This window comes from Miniopterus schreibersii (genome assembly GCF_964146895.1).
Source record: "Miniopterus schreibersii genome assembly, chromosome: 2".
Lineage (NCBI taxonomy): Eukaryota > Metazoa > Chordata > Mammalia > Chiroptera > Miniopteridae > Miniopterus > Miniopterus schreibersii.
The window spans coordinates 181,894,194-181,920,604 of record NC_138102.1 but is presented as its reverse complement, the minus strand read 5'-3'; the positions used below and the strand labels follow the sequence as shown (position 1 = coordinate 181,920,604).

General features: G+C 38.1%; 1 protein-coding gene across 1 annotated transcript in view; it reads left to right on the top strand.

The window, feature by feature from the left end:
- Nucleotides 1-26,411, top strand: part of ENTHD1 (ENTH domain containing 1) — a gene marked incomplete at its 5' end in the record, with an annotated part of 64,890 nt that overhangs the window by 15,881 nt on the left and 22,598 nt on the right. The window contains 2 exons of the mRNA XM_081128167.1: nt 2,812-2,939; nt 11,337-11,460. Coding sequence (XP_080984293.1) covers nt 2,812-2,939; nt 11,337-11,460 — 252 coding nt within the window. The remainder of the gene's footprint in view (nt 1-2,811; nt 2,940-11,336; nt 11,461-26,411) is intronic.

The window sequence follows — 26,411 nt, the reverse complement described above, 5'->3', positions numbered from 1 at the left end:
TTGAAAAATTATATGCCTCCTTACACATTCTTAAGTTGACATGTGAAATATTGCCATTAGTATAAGTAACTGCAAAGGATGTAATTCAAAATATTGGCATTGACAATAAAAGAAAACAAACAAACAAAAACTATCCCATGAAACTTTTAGGTCTATCTAAAGGAATCTAAATACTGTTGTGATTGATACTTGTGGTTCTTCATTTAAAAAATACACGAAGTCTTCACATTATTCCCTTTCCTACTTGAAGTCATGTTTCTGTTCTATATCCTTCCCAGAACTTTATCCTAATAGAAAGTGTTTTTATGCTTGAAAGTCTGCTCTGTATCAATAGGTATATAAATTGAAATTATTTAAAAAATTTTTCTGATCAGAGACTTTAAATGGTAAAATATTCCTTCTAGATTGACTTATTCCAATTATTTTTAGTACACAATCAGGGAAAACAAAACCACATAAATATATTATAAATACTTATTAAACATAAAGGAGCCCTGGCTGGTGTGGCTCAGTTGGTTGAGTGTTGTCCCATGCACAGAGAGGTCTCCGGTTCAATTTCTGGTCAGGGCACATGCCTGGGTTGTGGGTTCAGTCCCCAGGAGGGGCTGTGGTAGGAGGCAGCTGATTGATGTTTCTCTCTCTCTCTCTCTCTCTCTCTCCCTCTCTCCCTCCCCTTCCTCTCTCTCTGAAATCAATAAAAACATATTTAAAATAAAAAAAACCATAAAGGATACAATTTTATTGGAAATACATGTTTTTATGAGATGCATGGAACTGCTCATTTATCTACGTATGAATATTAGCTATTGCTAGAAATAAGCAGAGTTCAGCAGGAATTCTGTTTCTGTTTTATATTTTTATAAATGAAAATGCTGAGAAGTCTTGTTCACATAAAATTGTAGGTGGGAATAGGAGGTATTTTATTATAGCAATGTCAATTCTATGAATACCTTCCAAATAATATGCCAAAAATTATAGTGATTTATTATAAAAATGTTTTTCATTCTTGTCAGCTGTTAACTTGATTAGGCCTTTGTTGAAAGCAAAGGATTAGAAACACCCTACTTAGTCATTAGGAATAATTTACTTTCTCAGTTTCTGAGAAGAATACCAATAAAAACCATTACTAAAGTTTATCAAATTTATTAATTATACCTCTTACACTTAACACAATATACTCAGAATGTATGGGAAATAGAAAAACATTCATTGCAATATACCTGTCAATGCAATAATTTTTTGAGAAAATGATTTTATTGTGTTACATGCTTTAAATATATTTTCATCAACTCTTCAGAACTATGGATTTGGTTCATTCAGTTTTTGGAAATTATTTACCATATTTACCTAGTGGGCAAAACCAGACTTCACTGTCAAAACAACCAGCCAAATCAGATTGACTTAAACTAAAATATCTTACTTTATTCAAATAAGCATGCAAGCACACATCACTCTGGCTGTATTCACACTCTTGGACTCTATTTCTAAGGTAGATAGCCATGGCGCCTTGTCATAAGGTTGTTGCATTGATGAAATAAGGGTCCCTGCCCCCCCATGCTTTTTGCTTGCTTCTCATGGACCTCTTTCTCAGGAATGATGTGTTCTTTGACAGTAGTTGGGAGGTGTAAAGCACAACCAGCTGACATGAAATTTGTCAGTTGTCCTGCTTCTCCATACTGTGACATATCTGAATACCAGACATCCCTGTATGGACCAAAATTCCCCGTTACTTATGCCATACTTTGCCATTAAAAGAAATATGTGTAAGACAGGACAAACTTTGAAGCTCTACTTTGGGTTTTTCATGCCTTGATTAAAGGAGGCAACCCTATCCCAGTCTTTTTATTGTTGTCTGGAGTTCTAGAGGCTCTTGTGCTTGCACCCTAAGGGAAGATGCCCCTTAATAAGATTAGATCAGGGATAGGTCCTTCTTCATAAAGTGGGAGAAAATAGATTATGGAAGGGAAGGGGAAAGAACTAGCCTGATGCTTCTACACAGTTGCAATCTCTGGATGATCAGTTTTTGGAAAGAATATATACAGAAGTTGTGGATCTGGATATTCAGTCCTTAAAGTGATCTGTGCCCACCTAGCCCTTGGGAAGTCTTCATGTACCCCCAGTGGTGTGCATATACCAGTTTGAAAATAGCTTTCCTGCACTTCTCATTGTACCCAATAAAATGCTGAGATAGAGTTGGTACTAATACTTTATTTACATAGTAACTGACAGGAAAATGCTAGTAAGACTACAAAAATGTTCAGTTCAGTAAAAATATATAAGCAGAAGGATCTGTTTATTTTCATTGGCGTATTCTTTTATGTTCGAGTTTTTAAATTTTTTGTTTAAAAATCCTTTCTTATCAAATAATCTATACATTCCTGATTAGTTTTGCTTAGAACACATGAAGTTCACACAGCAGTAATCAACTTGTTTTAAATGTTACTTTAGAATAATTATAGTTGTTATTCCTGTTTTGCTAAAATTTCATTTGAATCATTTTCACATTTTCAAACTCTATTTCTCTACAATATTATACCTTATATTTAAAAAGATGTTTCAAATAATAAAGCTATAAAATAAAACTCTTGATGGGAGAAGGGCTAGAGTTGAAGTTATATTTTTGAAATCTGTCTCAATTATTATAAAGAGCTATATTAAAATGATTACTATTCATAGGTAACCACTGGTAGATCATGTATATTTTGTAGACAAAATGGATTTTCAGAAGTGGTTAGCTTAAAATTTGTGACGTAATATAGAAGCAATACTATTTTTTGCAAAACTAAAATCTTAGCTCTATGTCATTGACAGAGAACACAGAGAGCACTCCCAAGGCAGGATGGAAACAAGAGCAGTGGCAAGACATTCCTCTGCCTGGTGAAGCGGTGCTGTCCCAGGAAACACTACCACTCAAGTTGAATGCTTGGAAATCAACAGAGGTGAGTCACTGTAGTAGTTTCCTACTGCTCTAAGAAATTACCACAAACTTAGTGCCTTAAATCAACACAAATGTATTATCTCACAGTTCTGCAGGTTGGAGGTCTGCATGGTCTCCCTGGGCAAAATCAGGGTGTCCGCAGGGCTGCATTCCTTACTGCAGGCTCTAGGGGAGAGTCTGTTTTCTTGCCTTTTTCAGCTTCTTATGTTCTAAAGGGAACTACTTGTCTTTTAACTTTGTTTTTGGTGTCTTTTGTTATACAGAGTTTTAAATAAGAATATGATTAAATTATATAAAAGTTTCCCTTTATAGTTTGTGCATTTAAAAATCTTATTTAATACTTTTTACTCTAATGTAATAAAGATCTTGTTATTTTTCTGCTAAATGTTGAAATCCTTTTGCCCTCTAGAAATTTACCAGCTAGCGTGAGATAGGGTCTTACATTATTTGAATCTCTGTGGAAAAACAGTATTTATTGAATTGTCTTTCTCTGCTCATTTTTAAAAAACATTTTATGATGAAATAATTATAGACTTATAGGAAGTTGTAGAAATAGTATGAAGTCCCACATATCATTCCCCCAGCTTCCCCCAATGTCGACACTTTACATAGCTGAAGTACAATATCAAAACCAGGAAATGAACATTGGCATGTTACTGCTAACTAGACTACAGACTTTGTTAGTTTTCAAATTTTCAATTCAGTATTCAGTTTTTTAACTGCATTTATGTGTGTGTGCGTGTGTGTGTGTGTGTATGTGCATTTTATGTACTTTTGTCCTAAGTATAGATTTGTGTAACCAGCACCAAAATTTAGATACAGAACTGTTCTATCCCCACGAGAGAAGTCCCTCATGCTACCTACTCCATCTCATCCCAGACAATCTTGTCCCCTGGAAACACTGATCTTTTCTCCATCTATAGTTCTGTATTTTTCTAGAATGCTATGTAAATGTAACCTTTTGAGATGGATTTTTTTTTCACTCATCGTAATGCTCTTGAGTTCCATTCAGGTCGTTGCATGTATCAATAATTCATTTATTTTTATTGTTTAGTAGCACCCCATTTTATAGATGTATCAGGGTTTATTCAGCTGTTCACCCAGTGAAAAATATTTGGGTGCTTACAGTTTGGGGCTATTTATGAATAAAGTTGCAGTGAACATCTGTGTACAGGTTTTATATGTAGTTTTCAGATCTCTGGGGTAAATGTCCAAGAGCATGATTGCTAGTTTTGTAAGAAACTGTTAAACTGTTTTTCAGAGTGGCTGCACCATTTGACATTCCCAGCAGTAGTGCATGAGAGATTCATGCACTGCATCCTCACCAACTTTTGTTATTACCACTATTTTTATGTTAGCTATTCTAATAAGTTTATAGTGACATATCATTGTGGTTTTGCTTCCCAAATGGCTAATGATGTTTTACATCTTTCCATGTGTTTATTTGTGCCATGAATAACATCTCTTCGGTAAAATATATCTTCATATATTTTGCCCATTTTCTAATTGGATTGATTATTTAATCATTGAGTTTTGAGAGTTCTTTATGTATTCTGAATACAGGTTCTTTGTCAGAGATGTGATCTGCATATATTTTCTTCCAGTCTGTGGCTTGTCTTTTCTTTTTAACAATATCTTTTACAAAGCATAAGTTTTAAATTTTGATGAAGTCCAACTTATCAATTTTTTATTTTATGGATCATGCTTTTGGTGTCATATCTAAGAACTCTTAGATCTGCGTGACCTAACCCAAGGTCATATAGATTTTCTCTTATGTTTTCATATGAAAGTTTTATGTTTTAGGTCTATGATCAATTTTGAATTAATTTTTGCATAAGGTATAAAGTATATGTCAAGGTTCTTTAAAAAAACTTTTTTTGCCTACAGATGTCCAGTTGTTTCAACATCTTTTTTTGAAAGATTTTGAAAACTTTAAGTTTTGAAAACTTAAATTTTACTGTAATATGCTTAAGTGTGGTTTTTCCTTGTAACTCTGTGAGACTTTCCAGTGGGAAGTCTTTCGTCTCAATTAAAATCTGAGAAAGTTATCTCTGGTTCAAATATTTCCTACTGTTTATTTTCATTTTTCTCTATTGGGCTCTTCTTATCCGGATATTAGTAATTTTCTTTCTGTCTTTATATCTCAACTTTTCTTTAAAGTTTCTATTTCTTTGTTTTCTTTTATTCTTCTTCTAGAGTTTCTCAGTCTGATCTTCCAGCTTACTAACTTGTTCTCAACTCTGCCCATTCCACTGTTTATCCCATCTGTATTCTCTATTTCAATATTCTATTTTTACATTTGATATTTAATATTAAATATTTCTCTCTTTTTAAAAAAAATCCTCACCCAAGGATATGTTTTTTATTTTAGAGAGAGAGGAAAGAGGAGAGAGAGAGAAACATTGATGTGAGAGATAAACATTCATCAGCCACCCCCTGCCATGCACCCTGACCAGGGATCGAACCCAAAACCCTGGGTATGTGCCTCACCTGGAATCGAACCAGTCACCTTTTGGTGTACGGGACAATGCTCCAACCAGCTGAGCCACCTGGCCAGGGCAAGTGGCTCAAGTTTTTAATCTTCCTTCTCTCTGAGTGTCCTGACAGTCTTTTCCTGCCTAACAGTTTTTCAGTTTCTTCCTCCTGACACCTAGGATCACAGATCCACATTCAGGTCTTACACTGGCAGCTTGGGGCTCCTTCCTTGTGCTCATATCAGAGATGTTGTAGATCCTGTCCCCAGACCAAGGGATGCTGAGGGTCAGTTGTTGGTGAAATTTAGTTTGTGTCCTCTCACCTACCTGGGTATAATATTTTAAGAGGACATTGTTCTGGGCTGTGGTTGATTCCCAGTTATTTCAGCTTCTTCATAAGTAGGAGATCCCAGTGCCTGGGCATAATTTCAAGCAGGGAGCCCATATTCAACACTCCTGTCTTGGATGGACACTTTAAACCTGTACTTACCCCTCAGGAGTTGAGCTCCTGGCTCTCTGCCTTTTTTTGAACCCAAAACCCTGAAGGTCCACACCTGCCACCTCCTTACCATCACGTGCTTCTGTTCGTGCCCTCATCCTTGAAGATATTCATCTTGTTTTTCAGCATGACTATGTCTTCAATTTTCATGTTTGTTTTTTCGCATTTATTGCTGTGTGTTTAGAAGAGGAAGGTATCCCCAAAGTGTGAACTTACAGAACCATCTGGGCTGGAACCTGTCCCCTTGAGCACAGGAAATCACCTTATTTACCACCCCCTCCCACCCTCCCACCCCCCGCCTTATTCACTCTTGCTTTGCTGCATGGCAGCTTGTGTTTCTCCTGCCAGGAGAGCTCCTGCAGAGTAGGGACCTTTTTTAGTTTTACTCACTACAGAGTCTTTAGTTGCCAATTTTGTTAATGAAGAAATGAATGAATAGTAGACATTCTGTGGTAACTTCTTTCTCTCCTTTTCCTGTGAAAGAGGCTTTTTGGTCTCCTGCTCAGAGTGCTTTGTGTAGCATTCCCTGCCACAGTTCCTGTGAGGGAGATTGGAATTAGTTGCTGACCTTCCGTTCCCAACTCTTTTTCCCAGCCCAATTAGGTTTTGGATTTATAGCAGCTCAGAAAAGTACATAAAATTAAAATTTCACTGTTTCTTAATTGCATAATAGCCCATAGATTGAAAATGTGTAGATTATTTTAAAAGATATGACATTAAGTTAAAATTATTTTTAAATTTGAGATCAGTTTATTTGCTGCCAATGGCTTTTAAGGGAGAAAGTAGACTGGAATAATCTTACATGCATTGGAGCCTAACAGAGATATAAAATGTGACTTAGTTTTTTTGTATCAGTCAATAAATTCTCATTGTTATTGGTTTATCTTACTTTAGAGGAAGCTACTGTAATTTATTTAAATCATTCCAGATCTTGTATCAATGAGCAAAAAAGTGATTCCCTTCCCTCAAAGGAAGTTTAAAGCTGGATTTCCCTTTTTCAAAATATTACTACTGACAAGCGTCTCCTCTAATTACTGTCAGGAACATTGGACGCAACCCAATATTGTCCTCTTCAGTCTTCTGCTTTAGAAGCAGAAGACAAAAGCTATCAAGCTGAACAGTACATCTAATTGTTGTTGCCACATGTACTGTATCTACATTAAAATCCTCATGTTCTTAATACAGAATGAAGAAGAAATGACATTGTTGATTGCTTAGACAGAATGAGAGGTGCTTAAAAATATCTTTTAAAAACTTTAAATAGCAACCTCTTTATTCTCTTTCTACAAATGAAAGAATTACCTCAAAGCAGTCCTAGACTAGGGCTTTCAAAAGCAGAGCAGTGCTCGCCTGTGTAAAGGAACACAATTCTTTTGGTTTATGATGCTTAGACATAGCTGTGCATACTGTCCAGAAATTTTATGATTAAATCTGCTAATTCATAAGGCTGTTTGTAGTTTTTCACTGCCTCGAAAGACCTTCCTCATTTCCTGTTGGAGGAGATTCAACAAGGAGGGTATGACTTTCCTTCACAGCTGTTCCCCTAGCAACAGATAGGGATGCTATGAATTGGTTCACACAAAATAAAGTTGACCAAAGCCTTCAGTCTCATTGTGAGTTACTAAGTTGCTGGTGGTAGAAGATAAATGTTTATTTCCTACTGCCTTCATTTATTACTTTGCTAAATTAAGAGTAAACACTTTTTATCTTTGGAGTTATTAGCATGTCATGTAATGTGAAAATTTGACCTCATCAAAGCTATTAGAAAAATGGAAATTATACTTATTTTAGTTATGTTCATTTATTATCCCTTTACCTTCTGCTCATTGCTTTATGCTTGAGTTCTTTTTTATTTTCATGTTTGTACTTTTATTCTTTTTAAATTAGAAAATACTTATTGAAAAAAGTTTAAACGATATAAAAGGGTAAAAAGTGAAAAACAAAGTCTCTTCTTCTCCATATTCCTTCAGTTCCTTTTCTAAGAGACAACTACTACTAGCAGGTTTTTTATGAATTTTGGGAAGAAATTTTCTGGGTCCCTACATTTCTTTCACCCAAATGGATTTTTTCATTACGTACTGCTCTGTGACATGCTTTGAACTAAGCAATGTATCTTGCATATCTTTCTATAATAATAAGTGCAATCATTCAATGTATATTGTTTCAAAATACGCTTTTATCACTAAACTACATGTTATGGACATATTTTTATATCAGTACATATAATTTTGCTATATTCTTGATATATAAATGAATGTTAATTTATTTGGCCATTTCCTATTGGTAATCATATAGGGATTTTTCATGTTGGTGGAGGGATAGACATGTAGATCAGTAAAACAGAAGAGAGAACCAAGAAATAGACCCAAACAAATATGGCCACTGATTTTTGACAAAATAAATTCAATAACCTTTTCAACAAATGATATTAGAGCAATTGGACATTTTATAGGCAAAACCATGACTCTCAAACAGAAATTCACTCCAAATGGGTCACAGACTTAAATGTAAAATGTAAAACTATAAAACTTTTTTTTTAATGTTGGAGAAAACTCTTTCATGTAGAGCTGGCCAAAAAATCATGATATAAGACATCATCACAATTTAAAACTTTTGCTCTAGGAGTAAGATCACCAACAAACTTATGGCGTAAATAGGGATAATTTGTGACAGCAAAAACAAAAGGGGAGGAGGTAAAGGTCTGAATTTGCAAAGGAGATTGGAGATCAGATGCATTCAAAAGAAAAAGGACTACTGTACATATAAAACTTTCTTTTTCATAAACATACGAGTAACCACACACACAAAAACCAAAACTGAGACACATACCTTTAAAAAAGAGGAAACAAAGAAAAAAGTATGGAACACCACCAAATAAAAACAACAGACAGAAACACAGAGGAAAAGAACCAGTGGAAGCACATAGCTACCAGAAAACAAAAGGTAAGGTGGCTATAGGAAATCCTCATACATCAATAATTACCCTAAATGTAAATGAACTGAATTCACCAATAGAAAGGTGCAAAGTAGCAGACTGATCAAAAAACAAAACTCAGCCCTAGCTGGTTTCGCTCAGTGGTTAGAGTGTTGGCCCACGGACTAAAGGGTCTCAGGTTAGATCCTGATCAAGGGCACATACCTCAGTGGCAGGCTCAATCCCCAGCCCTGGTCAGGGCATGTGCAGGAGGCAGCCAATCAATGTGTCTCTCTCCCATGGATGTTTCTCTCTCTCTCTCCCTCCCCCGCAATTATCTCTGAAAAGCAGTGGGAAAAATATCCTCTGACGAGGATTAAAAAAACAAAACCCCCCCAGAACTCAGCCATATGCTGCCTTCAGGAGACATATCTAAGCTGCAAAGACAAAGGTAGACCTAAAGCGAAAGGGTAAAAATGGTTCTCTAAGCAAATAGCATGCACAGAAAAGCAGGTGTAGCCATACTTATATCTGACAAAGTAGATTTCAGGATAACAAAGATAACGAAACAAAGATGGACATTTTATAATGATAAAGGGGACACTACAAGAAGAAGACATAGCACTTCTCAATATATATGCACCCAATCAGGGAGCACCAAAATATATAAAGCAACTACTACCAGAACTAAAGGGAGGAACTGACAAAAACAAATCATAGTAGGAGACCTAAATACTCCATTGACAGCTCTGGATAGCTCATCCAAAAATAAAAATAAGGAAATATTGGCCTTAAATGACACATTAGACCAAATGGATATAATTGACTTTTATAGAGCTTTTCATTCCAGAACATCAGATTATACACTCTTTTCTAGTGCACATGGAACATTCTCAAGGATAAGCCATATGTTGGGTCACAAAACTAGCCCCAACAAAGTTAAGAAGATTGAAATTATACCAAACATTTTCTGACCACAGTGCTTTGAAATTAGAAATCAACTGCAAAAGGGAAGTAAAAACCCCAAAAATATGTGGAGTGGAAATTAAACAACTAAAAAATGACTGAGTCAAAGAAGGAATAAAAGGTGAGCTCAAAAGATATAGAGACAGATGGGAGTGGGAACAGGACATATTAAAACTTCTGGCCAGACTCACTGAGGGAAAAAGAGAAGACTCATATAAACAAAATCAGAAATGAAAAGGAGACATATCACAGATGTCACAGAAATACAAAGGATTATACTAGAATACTACAAAAGACTGTATGCCACCAAATTCAATAACCTAGAAGAAATGGATAAGTTCCCGGAACTATATGATCTTCCTGGATTAATCATGAAGTATTGCAAAATCTAAATAGAATGATCAACAGTGAGGAAATTGAAAAACCCATCACCCTCCCCCCCAAAAAAGTCCAGGACCAGATGGCTTCATTAGTGAATTCTACCTGCCATTCAAAGAAGATTTGATACCTGTCCTCAAACTCTTCCAAAAAACTGAAGAAGAGGCAATATTTTCTAACACATTTTATGAGGCCAACATAATCCTGATACCAAAACTGGCAAGGATAACACACAGCAAAGAAAACTACCATGATGAGATGAAGTGAGGTGAATGATGCAGGCACTGAGACAGCATTAGGCTACTCTAAGAGTTACTTGAACACAACCACTGTGATACCATGACAGTCAATCTGATCACCAAGACAGCTACTAAGTGACTAACAGGTGGACAGTATATATAGCACAGATATGCTGGACAGAAGGATGACTCGAGTTCCGGGCGGGATGGAGTAGGACAGCACACGATTTCATCACGCTGCTCAGAATGGTGCACAATTTAAAACATGAGTTGTTGATTTCTGGCATTTTTTATTTACTATATTTGGAGCATGGTTGACTGTGGATAACTGAAACCACAGAAAACAAAACTACAAATAAGGGGGGACTCCTTGTGCACAAAATATGGATGAATATCACAACCATTATGTTAAGCAGTGGGAATCAGAAAAGAATACATAGTGTATGTTTACATTTATATGAAGTTCAAGAACAGGCAAACTCATTGATGGTGATAGAATACTGTTTACTAGTGATGGAGGGATGGTATCAATTGGAAAGGAACTTGGGGGAACTTTCTGGAGAGAAGGAAATGTGGTTATGTAGGTACATAAAGGTAAAAGTTATGAAGCTCATACTTAAGCTTTATGCCTTTACTTTATGTTAATTATACTATAATAAAGTACTATTAGAAACCCCCATTCATGGGGAAAAAGACTCATCAAACAATCCCACTGTGTAGACTTTATTTGGACCAACCTATACTCAGCAGACACCCAACTGTATAGATAACTTATGTGTGAATTATTTCAATCAAAATGTGTTTATATACATTTTGCATATAGCACATACTGATTATATCTCCATAAATTGCCTATCCATTGTAACAAATTCAGGCAATGAGGTTCATTTATTTTTCAACTTTAACGTGCTCTCTTGTTTTCTCTAAGGACCTGATGTTATTTTATGAGGATGATCCAAAGCCACTTCTGCCGACAGTTGCTCCAGCCATTGTCTCATCACCTACATGGTTGTCAGAAGGGCAAGCAGAGGATTTTAAGCCCTGGGATGCAGGTAAGTTGATTAAAGAATAGGAAGTTTACTCAGAAACATGAATAGGAAACACTGGGCAGGAATTTTTTTCTTCAGATTTTATTTTGTGAAATATAGCAGCAGTGGCTTTAATTTAACTTTGAATGTCAGGGACAGGACTAGCATGGGCAAGTTCAACCTACATATGGTTCTGTAATCTTATTTTACCATTTGTTTCAATGATTTTTTTCTTTATTTTTTCAGTTTTGTTTCAAAAATTATTAACTACAAATCTTAAATCTTTTATGAGTGGTTAAGAGCAGAAAAAATTAATTTCAGTTCTTTTCTGTTTGTATTAAGATCTCTTTGATAAAGAGATTGAATTATGATGTTTTTCAGAAGCAAGTATTAGATGAAAAGCAAGATGCATATAGTATCCCACAAATCGGTTAATCACTTCTTGAATAATTAACAGTAGAGAAAGGCACAGTAAAATTATATAAAACTGACCTCCAATAAATTCCACTGTTAAATTCCACTGGGCTCTGCCGCTACTCAGGATCTGAGGGATTCATTGTTGCGCCTCTCCATCCTGCCTACTCTCCGTGAACTCTCAAGTTCCAGCACATTCTTCCTCTTGATTTTCTCGAAAAATAGGATGAAAGATCTTCTGCCAAGATGAGAATGAAACTTTTTCATTAGTGTTTTTCATCCCCTCATATATCTTTGCTTTTATATTCACCCAGGCAACCTTTCTTTATCACAGAGCTGGTTCCTTATGGTCTCCCTCATCTTTGGACCATGCACCTCACTTTCCCCCTTAAATAGATTCCCAATATCCAAAATAAAAAACTGTAGCTTATTAGTATAAATTTGTTTTACAAGTTCTTGTTTATATAGTTTTCTCATAAAACCCAGTCGTGAGAATGATGAGGATATTTTAATAGGCACAGAAACAAGTTGTGGGTTACGGTGATATTTGTAGCACAGGATGGCATTATTCACATGGATAATTGGTTGTACATGGTTACAGTCTTGTAGACACCTTGCTTTGTATTTTTAGAATACATTTTATGTGAACTGATCCAGATCCAGAAGCTTGAAGGAAGAGCAATAAGGAAACATTTTTGTATTCTTATTAATAACCCCACACATTTCCCTCACCCCAACATTTTTAATAGATTATTATTTTTTTTAATCCTCCCCTGAGGATATTTTTTCCATTGCTTTTCAGAGAAAGTGGAAGGGAGAGAGAGACATTGATGTGAGAGAGACACATTGATTGGGTTGCCTCCCACATGTGCCCCAACTGGGGACTGGGATTGAGCCTGCACCCGAGGTATGTGCCTTTGACTGGAATCGAACCTGGGACCCTTTAGTCTGCAAGACGCTGCTCTAACCACTGAACCAAACCAGCCAGGGCAATAGATTATTTTTAAGAGCGGTTTTAGGTACACAGCAAAATTGGGCAGAAGGTACAGAGATTTTCCATACACCCCCTACCTCTAAACAAGCACAGCTTCTCGCACTATTAACATCCCACACCAAGTGGTATATTGGTAGCAGTAAGTGAACCTACATTAACACTGTGATAACTTGCATTATCATCCAAAGGCCATAGTTTACATTTGGCTTCATTCTTGGTGTTGTACATTCAAGGGGTTTTGACAAATGTGTGACAACATGTGTCTACCATTATAGTATCATATAGAGAAGTTTCACTGCCCTAAAAATCCTCTAGGCTCTGCTATTCATTTCTCCCTCCCCCTCTACCCCTGTCAACCACTGATATTGTAACAGTCTCCATACTTTTGTCTTTTCCAGAAAGTCATATAGTTGTTATAATAAAGTATGTAGCCTTTTCAGACTGGCTCCTTTCACTTAGTAATAGGCTTTACTGTTCCTCCTTGTCTTTTCATGGCTTGATAGCTCATTTCTTTTTAGTGCTAAATAGGATATACTAGAGTATTCATCCACTCACCTTCTGAAGAACATCTTGGCTGTGTCCAAGTTTTGGCAGTTATGAATAAAGCTGCTGTAAATATCTGTCTACAGGTTGTGTGGACATGCTTCCCCCTGCCAGCATTTTAATGCAAGTGAAATTGAGTATAAATGAGCGTCACTGGCAACCCTTAAGAGGAAAAAAGTCACAAAACCTGTCGCATGAGGGATGATTCCACCATTTTACTTGGGCAGGAGTCATGTTAATTGGAGGAGCTTTTCCTGTTTATAAATCTGTCTTTTCTCCAGTCTTTCCTTTACACTAAACTCGGAGAGATCTTTCTCAAACGCATATCTTAGCATTTCACTTTAAGAACTTTCTGCAGTTCTCCAGTGCCAATAGGATGTCTAATTTTTTTGTACTGTCATATAAGACTTTTCATAGTCTGGTCCCAGCCAAACTCTTTGGCCTCATCACCCAATAACTGCCAGGATTCACAGTGCTCTGTGACATTCTATTACTCATGTAGTTTCTTCTCCTTAGAATGTCTGTTCCAGTTACTCCAGCTGTAAAACACATTGCTCTAAAACTTTGTGGAGGAAAATAACCACTTACTCTGCTCACAGGTTCTCTGGGTCAGGGCACAGTGGGGATGACTCATCTCTGCTCCAGGATGTGTTTGGGCCTCAGCCTGAGACCACAAAGGCTGGGGACTAAATCATATGAAGGCCCATTCACTCGTGGACCTGGGAGTTGATGAGCACTGTTGGCTGGCCTCTCAGTTTCTCTCCACATGGGCCTCTTCATGTGGCCTCTCCATGTGGGCTAGTTTGGCCTCCCTCACAGCACACAGCATGTTGGTTGGGTCCCAGGGCTGAGCATTATGTGAATAAAAGGACCAGGCAGAAGCTGAATAATCTGGAAAGTCACTCTATGATACGTCCTCCCCGCTCTGCTCATCAAGGCAGTTAAAAAGTCTTGCTCAAGTTCAGGGGGAGGAGATGCAGAGATTCCCAGCTCTCCACTGATAAGTGTCAATATTTTGTTGAAAGAAAAGCATATGTACCCAGCTGATGTGGCTCAGCAGCTGAGTGTAGACCTATGAACCAGAAGATCACGGTTCGATTCCTGGTCAGGGCACATGGTTGGGTTGCGGGCTTGATCCCCAGTAGGGGGCGCACAGGAGGCAGCCAGTCAATGATGATGTTTCTTTTTCATTGATGTTTCTCTCTATCCCTTTCCCTTCCTCTCTAAAAATCAATAAAAACATATTTAAAACAAACCAAGAAAAGCATATGGGATGGGATGAGTGTTAGTACAGTCATCTTTGGAAAATACAGTTTGCCACAGTCCACCAAACTATGAATGCTTGGCAGCATCCTGTTCGAGCAGCAAGGCTCAGCTCGGATGTCACCGCTGCTGTCAATCTTTCTACACACTGATTTCCCTTTCACTGTGTTCCCACAGGACTCTGCTCATACCCTTAGTATAGAATCTATAGCTTTGTATCGTAATTATTTTATAAGTTTTATTTATTTTTAAATTACATAAATAATAAGTGAATATACTCTTATTGTGTGTGTGTTTAATCCTCACCAAGCATATGTTCATTGATTTTTAGAAAGAGGGGAAGGGAGAAAGAGAGAGAAAGAAAGTGAAACCGATGTGAGAGAAACATCGATCAGTTGCCTCCTGTATGCAGCCATACCGGGGATTGAACCCACAACCTAGGTATGTGACCTGACGAGGAATCAAACCCACAACCTTTTGTTGTATGGGACGACGCTCCAACCAACTGAGCCACCTGGCAGGGCTATACCCTTACTTTTAAAAATTCAAACAGTGTAGAATTAAAGGCCCCCTTGACTGTTCCTTACCCTGACACAGTCCCCTCCCCAGAGTTAACTTTTATTATTAATTTGTTGGTTACTTTCCAGACCTTTCTCTGTACATTTACATACATTCATGTATCTTTAAAAGTATGTAGAATTGACTTTATTTTGTTTTAAAACATTATTCTGTATTTTCCTGAAACCTTTTTTCTAACAATATCAGTTGGTAATCCTTCAGTGTATGTCAGTATTTAGAAGTTTACCATATACTTTTTAACTCTTGCATTGCCTGGATATTTTGGTTTATTCCCCTGCTGATAAACATTTTGATATTTTATATCTTTCACTGTTACAAATAATGTTTGAGTGAATAGCTTTGTGCACGTGGGTATGTGAGTGTATCTTTAGAGTAGATTCCTGGAAATAGAATCCCTGGGTCATAATGGATGCCCATTTTTATTTTAATTAATTCTACCTAATAGCTCCTCAAAATATCAATAGATTGCAGTATTTAAGAGTACTATTCACACACCAGCACTGCTCGCCAGCACTTGATATTTTTCAAGTCTTATGCTTTTACCTGGACAAAGGTTGCATCACATGGTAGATATAATTTGCGAATTTCCATGTGTTCATTGTGTATTTGTTTACTCTTCTGTGGACTGCCTGCTTATGTCATTAACCTATTTTTATTTTGGATTGTGTGTTGTTGTTCATTTAAATTGATTTTGTAGCATTTTTGTATAGGTGTTATAATCCTGTTACTTATGTTGCAGGTATCATCTTACAGGCTGAGAATTGTCTTTAAACTTTCTTTATAGAAGTTTTTTGGTTTTGTTGGTGTTTTTATGGTTTTATGTTTTTATAGTCATGTTTTATTCCTCTTTTTCTTCTGAGCTTTGTTTTTGTTTTTAAGAAGGCTTTTCCTACACAGGTTCAGAGTGCATATTCACCCACATTTCATTTTAATTGCTTTAGTTCTTTAACCTATCTGGATTTAAAGTATTTGTGAATGTCTTTAGATAGGACAGTGGACATCCAGTGTCTCAAAAACATTTATTGACTAATTTATTTTTCTCTTCTGTTTTGAAATGACTCTAACTTGTACTAAGTAGTATCTGTTTAACAACTCTGTCCTGTTCCATTGATCCATTTTTCTACTCCTGGTCTATTTAATATTTTTATATGTATGTAATAATATGCCATAGTATGAATGTATCCTATTTTGTTTAACCAGTATTATGTTAATGGTTACTAAAGTTATTTCCATGTTTTTACCATTATAGATAATGATAAAATGACAGCTTTCTCCTTTCTCAAATAAAGTAGGCTTTTTATTTATATTTTCCCACAATTTAAAACAGATTCTGAAATACATTACTCAATTTCTTTTGGTAAATTCTGTCCAGCTCACTAACTTATCCTGTCAACAGATGGTTCTAATTTCCATGTTATAATTTTGGCAACTTCAGCCCAAGGCGAAAATAAAGTAGGAAAGTCATTCTGTTACAGCATCCTCAGTTCTGCCTTCTTCCTGCCTCTCCCCTGCTTAGGCGCACGGCCACCCGCTGTTTATACTCTGGCCCGTGGTGTGTGGGAGTACTTCCCCCACCAACACTTGATCTTTTGCTTCACGGAGCCCATTCCTTTTCTTTTACCTCTGAGCGACCACTCTTTTGAATTTTGTGCTCACCATTCTTTGCTTTTCTTTATAATTTTAATACATATGTTATACTCTGAACACTATGTTATTAATTTTACAGGCTTTTAAATTTTAACTAAATAGACTCATTTAGAATTTATTTTTCTGTGACTTTTTATCACTCAGTAATGTCCTTAAGATTCATCCATGTGTGTACCTGGTTGTCATTTGTTTTCACAGCTGTATGGTATTTCCTTGTGTACGTATATTAGAATGCATTCATTTAGTCTACTCTAGAACACTATCATCAGTATGGTGTCTCAAGTTTTTTGTATTGTAAATAGTGCTGTTTATGAACATACTTGTCTATGACTCCTGGTTCTCATGGACCAGAATTTCTCTAGGGCATATGTTTCGGAGTGAAATTGCTAATGGATCAATATGAACATCCTTCAATTCACTAGATAATGCCAAATTGTTCCCCAAAGTTCTAGTTAGTTGCTCCATGTCCTCACCAACCCTTTATAATGTCTTTTTTTTTTTTTTTATAATTGCGAATCTTTTGGGTGAGGGTTGGTATCTCATTTGTTTTAAAATGTATTTTTGAATAATTAAATTGAGCATATTTTCAAATGTGTATGGCTCATTCATATTTCTTCACCTGTGAAATGTCTGGTTCATGTCTTTTGACCATTTTTCTATTTGGTTGTTTGGCTTTTTCTTAATTGATTTGTAGGAATTCTTTATTCTGGAGGCTAACATTTCAGTTTTTAAATACCTTTTTCTAGTTCATGACTTGTCTTTTCACTTTGTAAAGAGTCTTTTGAATAACGGAAGTTCTCAGTTTTAATGAGGTAGAATTTTATTCCTATGGTTTGTACTTTTTGTGTCTTACTATTTTTTAAAATTCTTTCTTGTCTCAAGACCATAAAGATACTTCTATGTAAGTTAAAATTTTTATACTTTTGCTTTCCACAATGAAAATTTTAATGCAGCTGGAATTTGTTTTGTGTATGGTGGAAGCAAGAGTCTAATTTTACTTCTAAATGGATATCCAGCTGTCCCGGCATCATTTTATTGAAAAGTGTTCTTTCCAGGCTGAACTGTAATGCCATCTGTATCCTAAAGCAAGTTTACACATATGCATGGGTTGGTTTCTTGGGCTCTTTGTTCTGTTCTATAAGTTATTTGATTATCCCTGCACCAACAAATAGGTTTAATTACTCTACCTTTGCAATAATTCTTGATGACTTCCTTCATCAGGAGTGTTTTGTCTCTTTTTTACTTTTTACTGTTCTACAAAAATGTCAGGTTCCTTGAAAAAACCCTAATACAGTTTTGATTGGCACTGTCAATCTTTAAATAAATTTGGAGAAGTGACATTTTTACAATATCAAATTATTAATTTAAATATTCTTTAATGTATTATATTGTGTTTATTTATTTATTTGTTTTTATCCTCACCTGAGGGTATATTTTATTGATTTTTAGAGAGAGAGGAAGGGGGGAGAGAGAGAGAGGACTCGATAAGAGAAAGAAACATCGATCAGTTGCCTCCTGTATGCACCCCAGCTAGGAACTGAACCTGCGGCCCTTTGGAGCGTGGGATGCTGCTGCAACCAACTGAGCCCCTCAACCAGGGCTAATGTATCATATTTTATAGTTTGCCCCATACAGGTCTTGTATAACTTTTGTTGGATTTGGTCCTAAGTACTTTACGTATTTTTGTAGCTACTGTAAAATATATCATTTTATAAATTGTATTTTCTAATCATTGATGGTGAAAATGAGTGAAATCAATTTTGTATATTGACTTTATAACTAGTAACCTTGCTTAATTAACTCTTACCAATTTTCCTAATTTATCTGTAGATTCTGCTGGATTTCTTACGTTAAAAATCATGTCATCTGTGAATGATGGCGGATGTATTTCTCTGTTTGTAAACCATATACATTGTTTCCTTACCTTACCATGTAGGTAGAACCACTCAGACAGTACTGAATGAAAGTGTGGTCATGGGCTTCCTAGACTTAATCTGTATCTTAGAGAATGATTTCACCATTTGCCCTTCAGGCAGGTTTATTGTATGCATTGCTGCATATCTCCATTCCTAATTGAATACTTTGATCATGAACGTATGTTGAATTTCTTCATTTTTAGCATCTGTATTAATGGTTATAGGTTTTTCTCCTTTGAGCTGTTAATTTTGTAAGTTAGTTGATTTCCAAATAGTAAACAACCTTGAATTCCTGGAATAAACCCAATTTTGCCATGATATATGATCTTTTCTATATATTGCTAGGTTTGATTTGCTAATGTCGTGGTTAGGAGTTTTGCATCTGTATCTGGGAGTAAATTTCACCAGTAATATCTTTTCTCATATTTTCTTTGTCATGTTTTGAAAGTGTTTTTTTAATTCTCTCGATAGTTTGTGAGATGCTGAGAAAATAGAGAAGGTGTTCTGTGGGTTCACTAATGGTGATGCTGTCAGGAGGGCTGCAGGCAGGGAAGGCAGCTCTGCACCCAGAGCATGAAAACAAAGCAGCTTCACCCTTTGTAATAGAGGGTCCAGTATAATCAGCCTGACACCAGGCAACTGGCCACTTTCTCTGGAAAATGGTGCCATGCTGGAGGTGGAACGTTAACTCTCCTTTGGGCAGGCTGAGCATCAGCAGATGTGGTACCAGGTCACTCTGATGAGGGGGAGTTCATGTTATCACGCCCACGCATAACCTCCATCCCTGGGAGGTGGCCACATCCATTGGACAACCACTGGAGTGACTGGGAAAGAGGGTGATTGATGGCCATTAAACAGAGCATCTTGCCACCTGACTTTTGAGGGCCTCTTCCACAGTGAATATCCCCTTGTAGGCCTTTATACGGGATGTGAATATCTTCATAGAATATGCACATACATCCTGAGAGGACCATCCACGTATTTCTTTGTTATCAGTCTTCCAGTCTTATTCTTTCCAAGTCCCGGAGTGCACCCATCAGCCATTGCCTGTGAATTGCATCTTGTCTTCCACATGAAGTATGCACCCAGAAGTACTGTTTACAATTCTACAGTAGGAGAACTTTCCTACTGTCTTTCAGGGGCACTCTGAGCAGAGCTATAACCAAGTAGTTTTCCACTTCTAGCTAGTGCTGGAATACCTTACAGATTCATTTGTAAAGCAAGCCTGAACTTTTCCCTCTTAACTGTCATTTCCCCAGGGAGCTATAGGTGTAGGTTGAGGGGAGGCAGCAAAAGAGTGGGAAGAGCTTCCAGAGAGTCTGAGCCACCTGTTTGTGTGGTTTACGTGGGCCTTCTGGACTGGCTTGATCTGGTCTCATAGACGTCATTTTGATTTCACAATGGAAAGTTACTGTTCATGTCCGATATTATGTTCTGTGGCCCAGATAATACCATTACATCATGGCCGCATAGTTATTTGGTGTCATGTGGTATAGGCAGAAGGCTTGGCCTTACTCCAGAGCCCTAGTGGTCAGCTTTGTGATTTTCCTACCAAGGCTCATGAAAAGCTGCTTTTAGCATCTATCTCTGCCTAAGGCACTTGCATTGGTTCTAGGTTATACTGTCAGGGCAGCCTACATAGTGGCCTAGGCCTGCTGCAGATGCGCACTCAAAACTGAAGTAAATGATCAGAGCAGAACACCCAATTGTGGTATACATTGCCTCCAAAATCAAAGAGGCCTTGATTACTGTGACTTTTTCTTTGTATTGGGCAGCTCCAGGTGCAACAGCTTGCCCCTCACTTTGGAGGAGACATCCTGATATGCTTCAGACCACTGTATGAACATTGCACAGGCGTGGCAGGCCCTTGGACTTTCCCAGGACTCATCACCCACCTTTTGCATGCAGGTAGCACCTAGAGTGCTTGCTGCTCCCTGCTTAATAAGTCCAGTTAACATTGTATCATCAATGTAATAGACCGTGTGGTATTCTGTGGGATATCCAGAAAGTCCAGGTCCCTCTTAATATAGCAGAGTTGACATAGCTGTGAGGCAAAGCAGTAAAGGTGTACTGTGTCCCAGACACATGAAGGCTGGCTGATTCTAATTATCTTTATTAATAGAGATTTTTAAAAACATTTCTAGGTTGAGAGCTGTATACTAGATGCCAGGGGCTATGTTGATTTGCTCTAGTAAGGATGCCACAGTTGGAACTTCAGCTATTTATATTTGCAATAATCAAGTCATTTTCCACAATCCATCTGGCTTTTCAGAAAAGCAGGCGGGTTATACTGGAATGTGATAGAATCAAGTCTTTGATGGTGGTAGTCATCTCTGCAGTTTTCCCTGAAAGACTTTTTGGGGGTGAGGGAGTGTCATTCTAGGGGCTTCCTTTTTAAACTTCCTGGTCCTTCAAAGCATAGCCTGAACTCTATGGGTCATGGAACCGATGTGGGGATTCTGCCAGTTACTAAGTGTATCTATTCCCGTTACATGTTCTGAGACCATGGAAATAACTAGAGGTAGGTCTGTGATATTACTGGGCCCATTGCAAGGTGGAGCCTAGGCCAAGGCATATGTGCCACCTGATTTCCTTAAATCTCTACTCACTAGACTATAATGGAATTGTTGGATCTCCAGAAATCAGCGTCGGCTAAGAGCCAGTGTCTAACAAGACCTGGAAATTGTGTGTATTTCCCTTTCCAAGTACAGTTGTAAATGGCTTCAGGTGCCTCTAGGGAAGGCTTAGGGAAAGATTTACCATACATACCTGAGGTGGCATTTCAGGATTCTTCCTCAAAGGGATCTGACCTTCCCCTCAATCAAGAGATTCTGACTCTGGGAACTGGCTTAGGTTTAAGAACTGGGTAAAAGGCCACGACCCCCACCATGATGATACTAGTTAAGTCTTCCACCTATGTATGTCAAACAGCACTAAGTAGGCTGCTCATCTATTTCCTATAGATCTTATGATTCATTAACTATTGCCATACATCCCTGAAAATAGAAAACCCCCACAAAGCTCATTGTGCCTAGCTTGTCTCCAAGAGTTAAGCACTACCATCTGGCTTTTACCACTCCAGGATGCCATCATTTCCACTGAGATCAGGGTACCTAATTCCACTGCATTATCCCTACAGTCATTTTCAGCCTACAGATGACAACCCCCACAAAGCTCTTCAGTGGTGCTGGTGCCCGTCACTACATTTTTTATGCCTTGGTGAAAGGGGTATCCTCCAGGGTAATTAGAAGGTTACTGAGCATGTCGTACATAGATTTGCCCCACAGTCCCATCATAGGGAGCCTTTAAGCTTCCTTTCCAGTGTGCTGGAGAAGGGCCTTTTTTTTCCTGAAGGTCACTCCTGAGTCCTGCACGCATGTTGCTCCCTCCCCCCCTCCCCCTTTTTTGGTCCTGCTGAAATGTCACAGTCTAGGGAGGCTTTCCGGAATATTGCATTAAAAACTGACACCCCACCACCACCATTGGCACTCCCTATCCCTCTTCTCTACTTTATTTTATTTGTAGCACTTACCATCACCTGGTATGTGTCCGTTTGATGTAGTAAAAGAACAGTCCAGGAGCTCCCTGACCACCCACAGGTATCAGAGTGCATCTGCCCTTAGTTAGCACAGCACAGCTGCATATTATTTTTATATGTGCTCATGAATTGGGCACTAATGTCCTCCATTTTGAAGGCAGTGGCTGCGTGCTTTCACATTTCCCTGAAATAGTCTATGTCAATCACTAGGACATTGCAAAGCATTCTTCAGTTATAGAACTTAGGTTATCAACATAGTAACTGTATATTATATGGTTGGCATTAATAAAGCCAATTAAAACCTTTTTAAACTTAATTGTTCCTTCTTTTTACTTCAAAAATATGGGAAACATGATTCATGCATGAAAAACAAACAGAGGAAACTATTAAAGGCTTACATTGAAATGCATGGATAAAGCCACAATTGTTTGCAGAACTCAGTTAAATTATTAAGACTAGAAGGATGAATGGTAACTACATTTAAAGCTGCCCCCTTTTGGAGAGCGAGCGGAGCTGGTTGAGCCTTCAAAGTCTTAAAATGCGCGGCAGTGGGTTCGGGTTTATTGATTGAATTACGCCGACGTGGGAGCCTCTGCAGAGAGAGAGCATGAGAGATGGACATGGACAAGTGAATTCATTTAGGACTGTGAAACAGGGCACCCTCCGAGGTGAAAGAGCTTGTCCTGGACAGCTGTCGGTCTAGTGAAGGCAAAATCGAAGGCCTCACAGATGAGTTCGAAGAACTAGAGTTCTTCAGTACAATCAATGCAGGCCTCACCTCAGGCCCAAACTTACCAAAGTTAAACAGGCTTAAGAATCTCTAACTAAGCGATACCAGAATCTCAGGGGGCCTGGAAGTATTGGCAAGGTGTCCGAACCTCATGCATCTAAATTTAAGTGGCAACAAAATTAAACGCCTCAGTACAATGGAGCCACTAAGAAACTTAGGAAACCTCAAGAGCTTAGACCTTTCAATTGTGAGGTGACCAACCTGAAAAGCTACCAGGAAAACGTGTTCAAGCCCCTCCCACAACTTAACATCTCCATGGCTGCGAGCAGGAGGCCCGTGTGGCGACTTCGAGGGCTGTGTGGGGGCCTGGGTGATGAGAGGAAGAGCAGGAGGCCTGTGGGATGCTCAGGCAGTGGGAGAGGCTGAGGAGGAGGCAAGGAAGGCGGAGAGGTGGTGGGGGGAGGAGGGGGGGAGAGGAGGTAGGGGGAGAGGAGGCGGGGGGGGGGAGGAGCAGGATGATGAAGGTTATAACCATGGGCTGGGCGCAGGCGATGAGGGAGACGACCTCAGTGAAGAAGGGTCAGAGCAGAGATGAGAGCCTAAGATGAGGGCAAAAATGATGATTAAGTGGGCGACCTATTTTGAAAATTTCCAATTGTGATTTGACTGTTTTTACCCATAACCCCCAAATCCGGTCCCAAAACTTATTTTTTCTGATTGTAATGCTGTGGGAACAAGAAAGGAAAAGTGTACCAGGGGTTGTGGAGGGAGGGTGGGAGGGAGGGAGTAGAATAAAATACTATTTTTACTGCCCCCTCAAATAAAGATGCCACTTTTTATTTGTCACACAGTGCCCATTTTTCCCATCATTATGACGATTAAAAGGAAAATTAAGAGATGCTGATTTTTAAATTATTTATGAATTTTAGGTCAAGAAGCCATCCAACATAAATCTTTTACTACATTACTAACGAGTGTATATTAAAAAAGTCATATAACCCTTCTGACAGTTCAGATTAAGAGAATCAAGCTTAATCTAAGCTAAAATGACAGGTTCTTTATCAAAATGATGTGACTTCTCAGGTGTGTAAGTCCCAAGATGACTTTAGTTGCGTAAAACAAATGGCTGTGTATCTGTTGCCAAGAGTGATTAAGTTACTCATTCTGCAAAAATTTACTGCTGCCTACTGTGTGGCAGGTACTGTGCTAACCGCTAGATATCCAGTGATGAACAAGATACCTGCCTAGTGGTCTAATCAAACCTGACCAGGTCTAATCAGACAAGTGTAGGAGGGGGGAGGGTGCAGGAAGGCACCTAACCCTGACTTCACATGGTAGGGGAGGCTTTCTGGAGAAGGTGGTGTTCAAACTAGAACCTGAAGGATAGGTAATGATAAATGGTCAACATGTGTTGTGTGTGCTGGGTATAGTTTTAAGCACTTTAATTCATTTAATCTTTGTAACAATCTCATAAGATAAATGAGGAAAATCCACACAGTTTAAATAACTTGTCCAAGGTCACAGAGCTAGGAAGTGGCTAAGTCAGGATTTAGATCAAAATAGTCTGATCCCAGAGCCTATGCTGATGTGTTTCAAACCTTTTGACTGTGATCCAGAGATGCTTTTTATGCCATGACCCAGTGCGCGCACACACACTCACCTGAAACAGTGTTTTACAAACAATAGTTATTGGCAATGCACTCTGATCTATTTTATTCTAGACAGTTTTACTTTTTTAAAAAATAACGGATGCAACCCACAAAATTGATTTTACAATCCATTAATGGGTCGTAATCCACAGTTTGAAAAATAGTTCGCTACACTATTTTCCCTACTACACAGAATGAACAAACCAAGTGAGGAGAGAAGAAAATAGGCAGAGTGAACGGTGTGTGAGAAACCAGGGGTAGGAGGAAGCTTGGCAGGTCAGAACAGCTGAGAGAAATTCAGCAGGGCCTTAGGATTGAGTGGATGGCAGGAAAGGCACCAGATGAAGCCAGAAAGGTAAACAAAGTCGTATCAGTAAAGGTGACCATAATTTATTGTCCAAACCATGACACTTTTGAAGTAAAAGGGGGCACAGTGAATAATTATGCCAGGATAACAGATATAAACCTGGAGCTTCCTAGGCAGAGTGGCATTGCTCTGGTCTGAATATTTGTGTTCTCCTCAAATATGTTGAAAACCTAATGTGATGGAATTCGTGGGGCCTTTGGGGGGGGGGGGTGATTAGGTCACAAGAGTGGAACCCTCATGAATGGAATTTGTGATTTATAAAAAGGGACCCCATAGAGCTCCGTAGCCCCTTCCACCATGTGAGTACATAGTAAGGAGTCAGCAGTCCGCTGCCAGGAAGAAGGCCTTGACCAGAACCTGACTATTGCCATCACCCTGATCTTGGACTTCAGCCTCCAGAACTGTGAGAAATAAGTTTCTGTTGTTTATAAGCTACCCTACCCAGTCTGTCATATTTTGTTACAGCAGCCCTTCCAGACTAAGACCTGTATGCCCAGTTTCTCTAATACTTTTATTTCTTATCTCTTTGATCGTAGCCATTCTAACAGGTATGAGGTGATCTCTTGCTGTGGTTTTGATTTGCATTTCCCTGATGATTAGTGATGTTGAGCACCTTTGCATGTACCTACTGGCCATCTTGTGTCTTCTTTGGAAAAATGTCTATTTGGATCCTCTGCCCATTTTTAAAATCAGATTGTTTGTTTTTTTGTGTTGAGGTGTAGGAGTTCTTTATATCTGTATATTAACCCCTTTTCAAACACCCCTGTATGGTTTACAAATATTTTTTCCCATTCAGTAGGTTGCCTTTTCATTTTGTTGATTGTTTTCTTTGCTGTGCAGAAGTTTTTTAGTTTGGTGTAGCCCCGCTTGTTTATTTTTGCTTTTGTTGTCTTTGCTTTTGTTGTCAAATCCAGAAAATCATCGCCAAGACCAATGTCACAGTGCTTGCCACCTGTTTTCTTCTAGGACTTTTATGTCTTACGTTCAAATCTTTGACCCATTTTAAGTTAATTTTTGTGTCGGTCCAGTTTTATTCTTTTGTGTGTGGCTGTCCGGTTTTCCCGACACCATTTACTAAAGAAATTGTCCTTTCCTCATTGTATATTCTTGCTGCTTTGTAGTAAATGACCATATAGGCCTGGGTTTATTTCCAGGCTCTCTGTTCTCTTCCATTGATTAGACTATGATTTTTTGGTTACATAAATTAACCCATTTATTATAGTCTAGCAGTGTTTCAAATTGTGGAGCTTTTAGTTCCTTCAGCCTTCTGATGGCAGACTTTACTGTGATGGCAGAAGTGATGTCGTAGGTCCAGGCAACCAACTACTGTTTTTG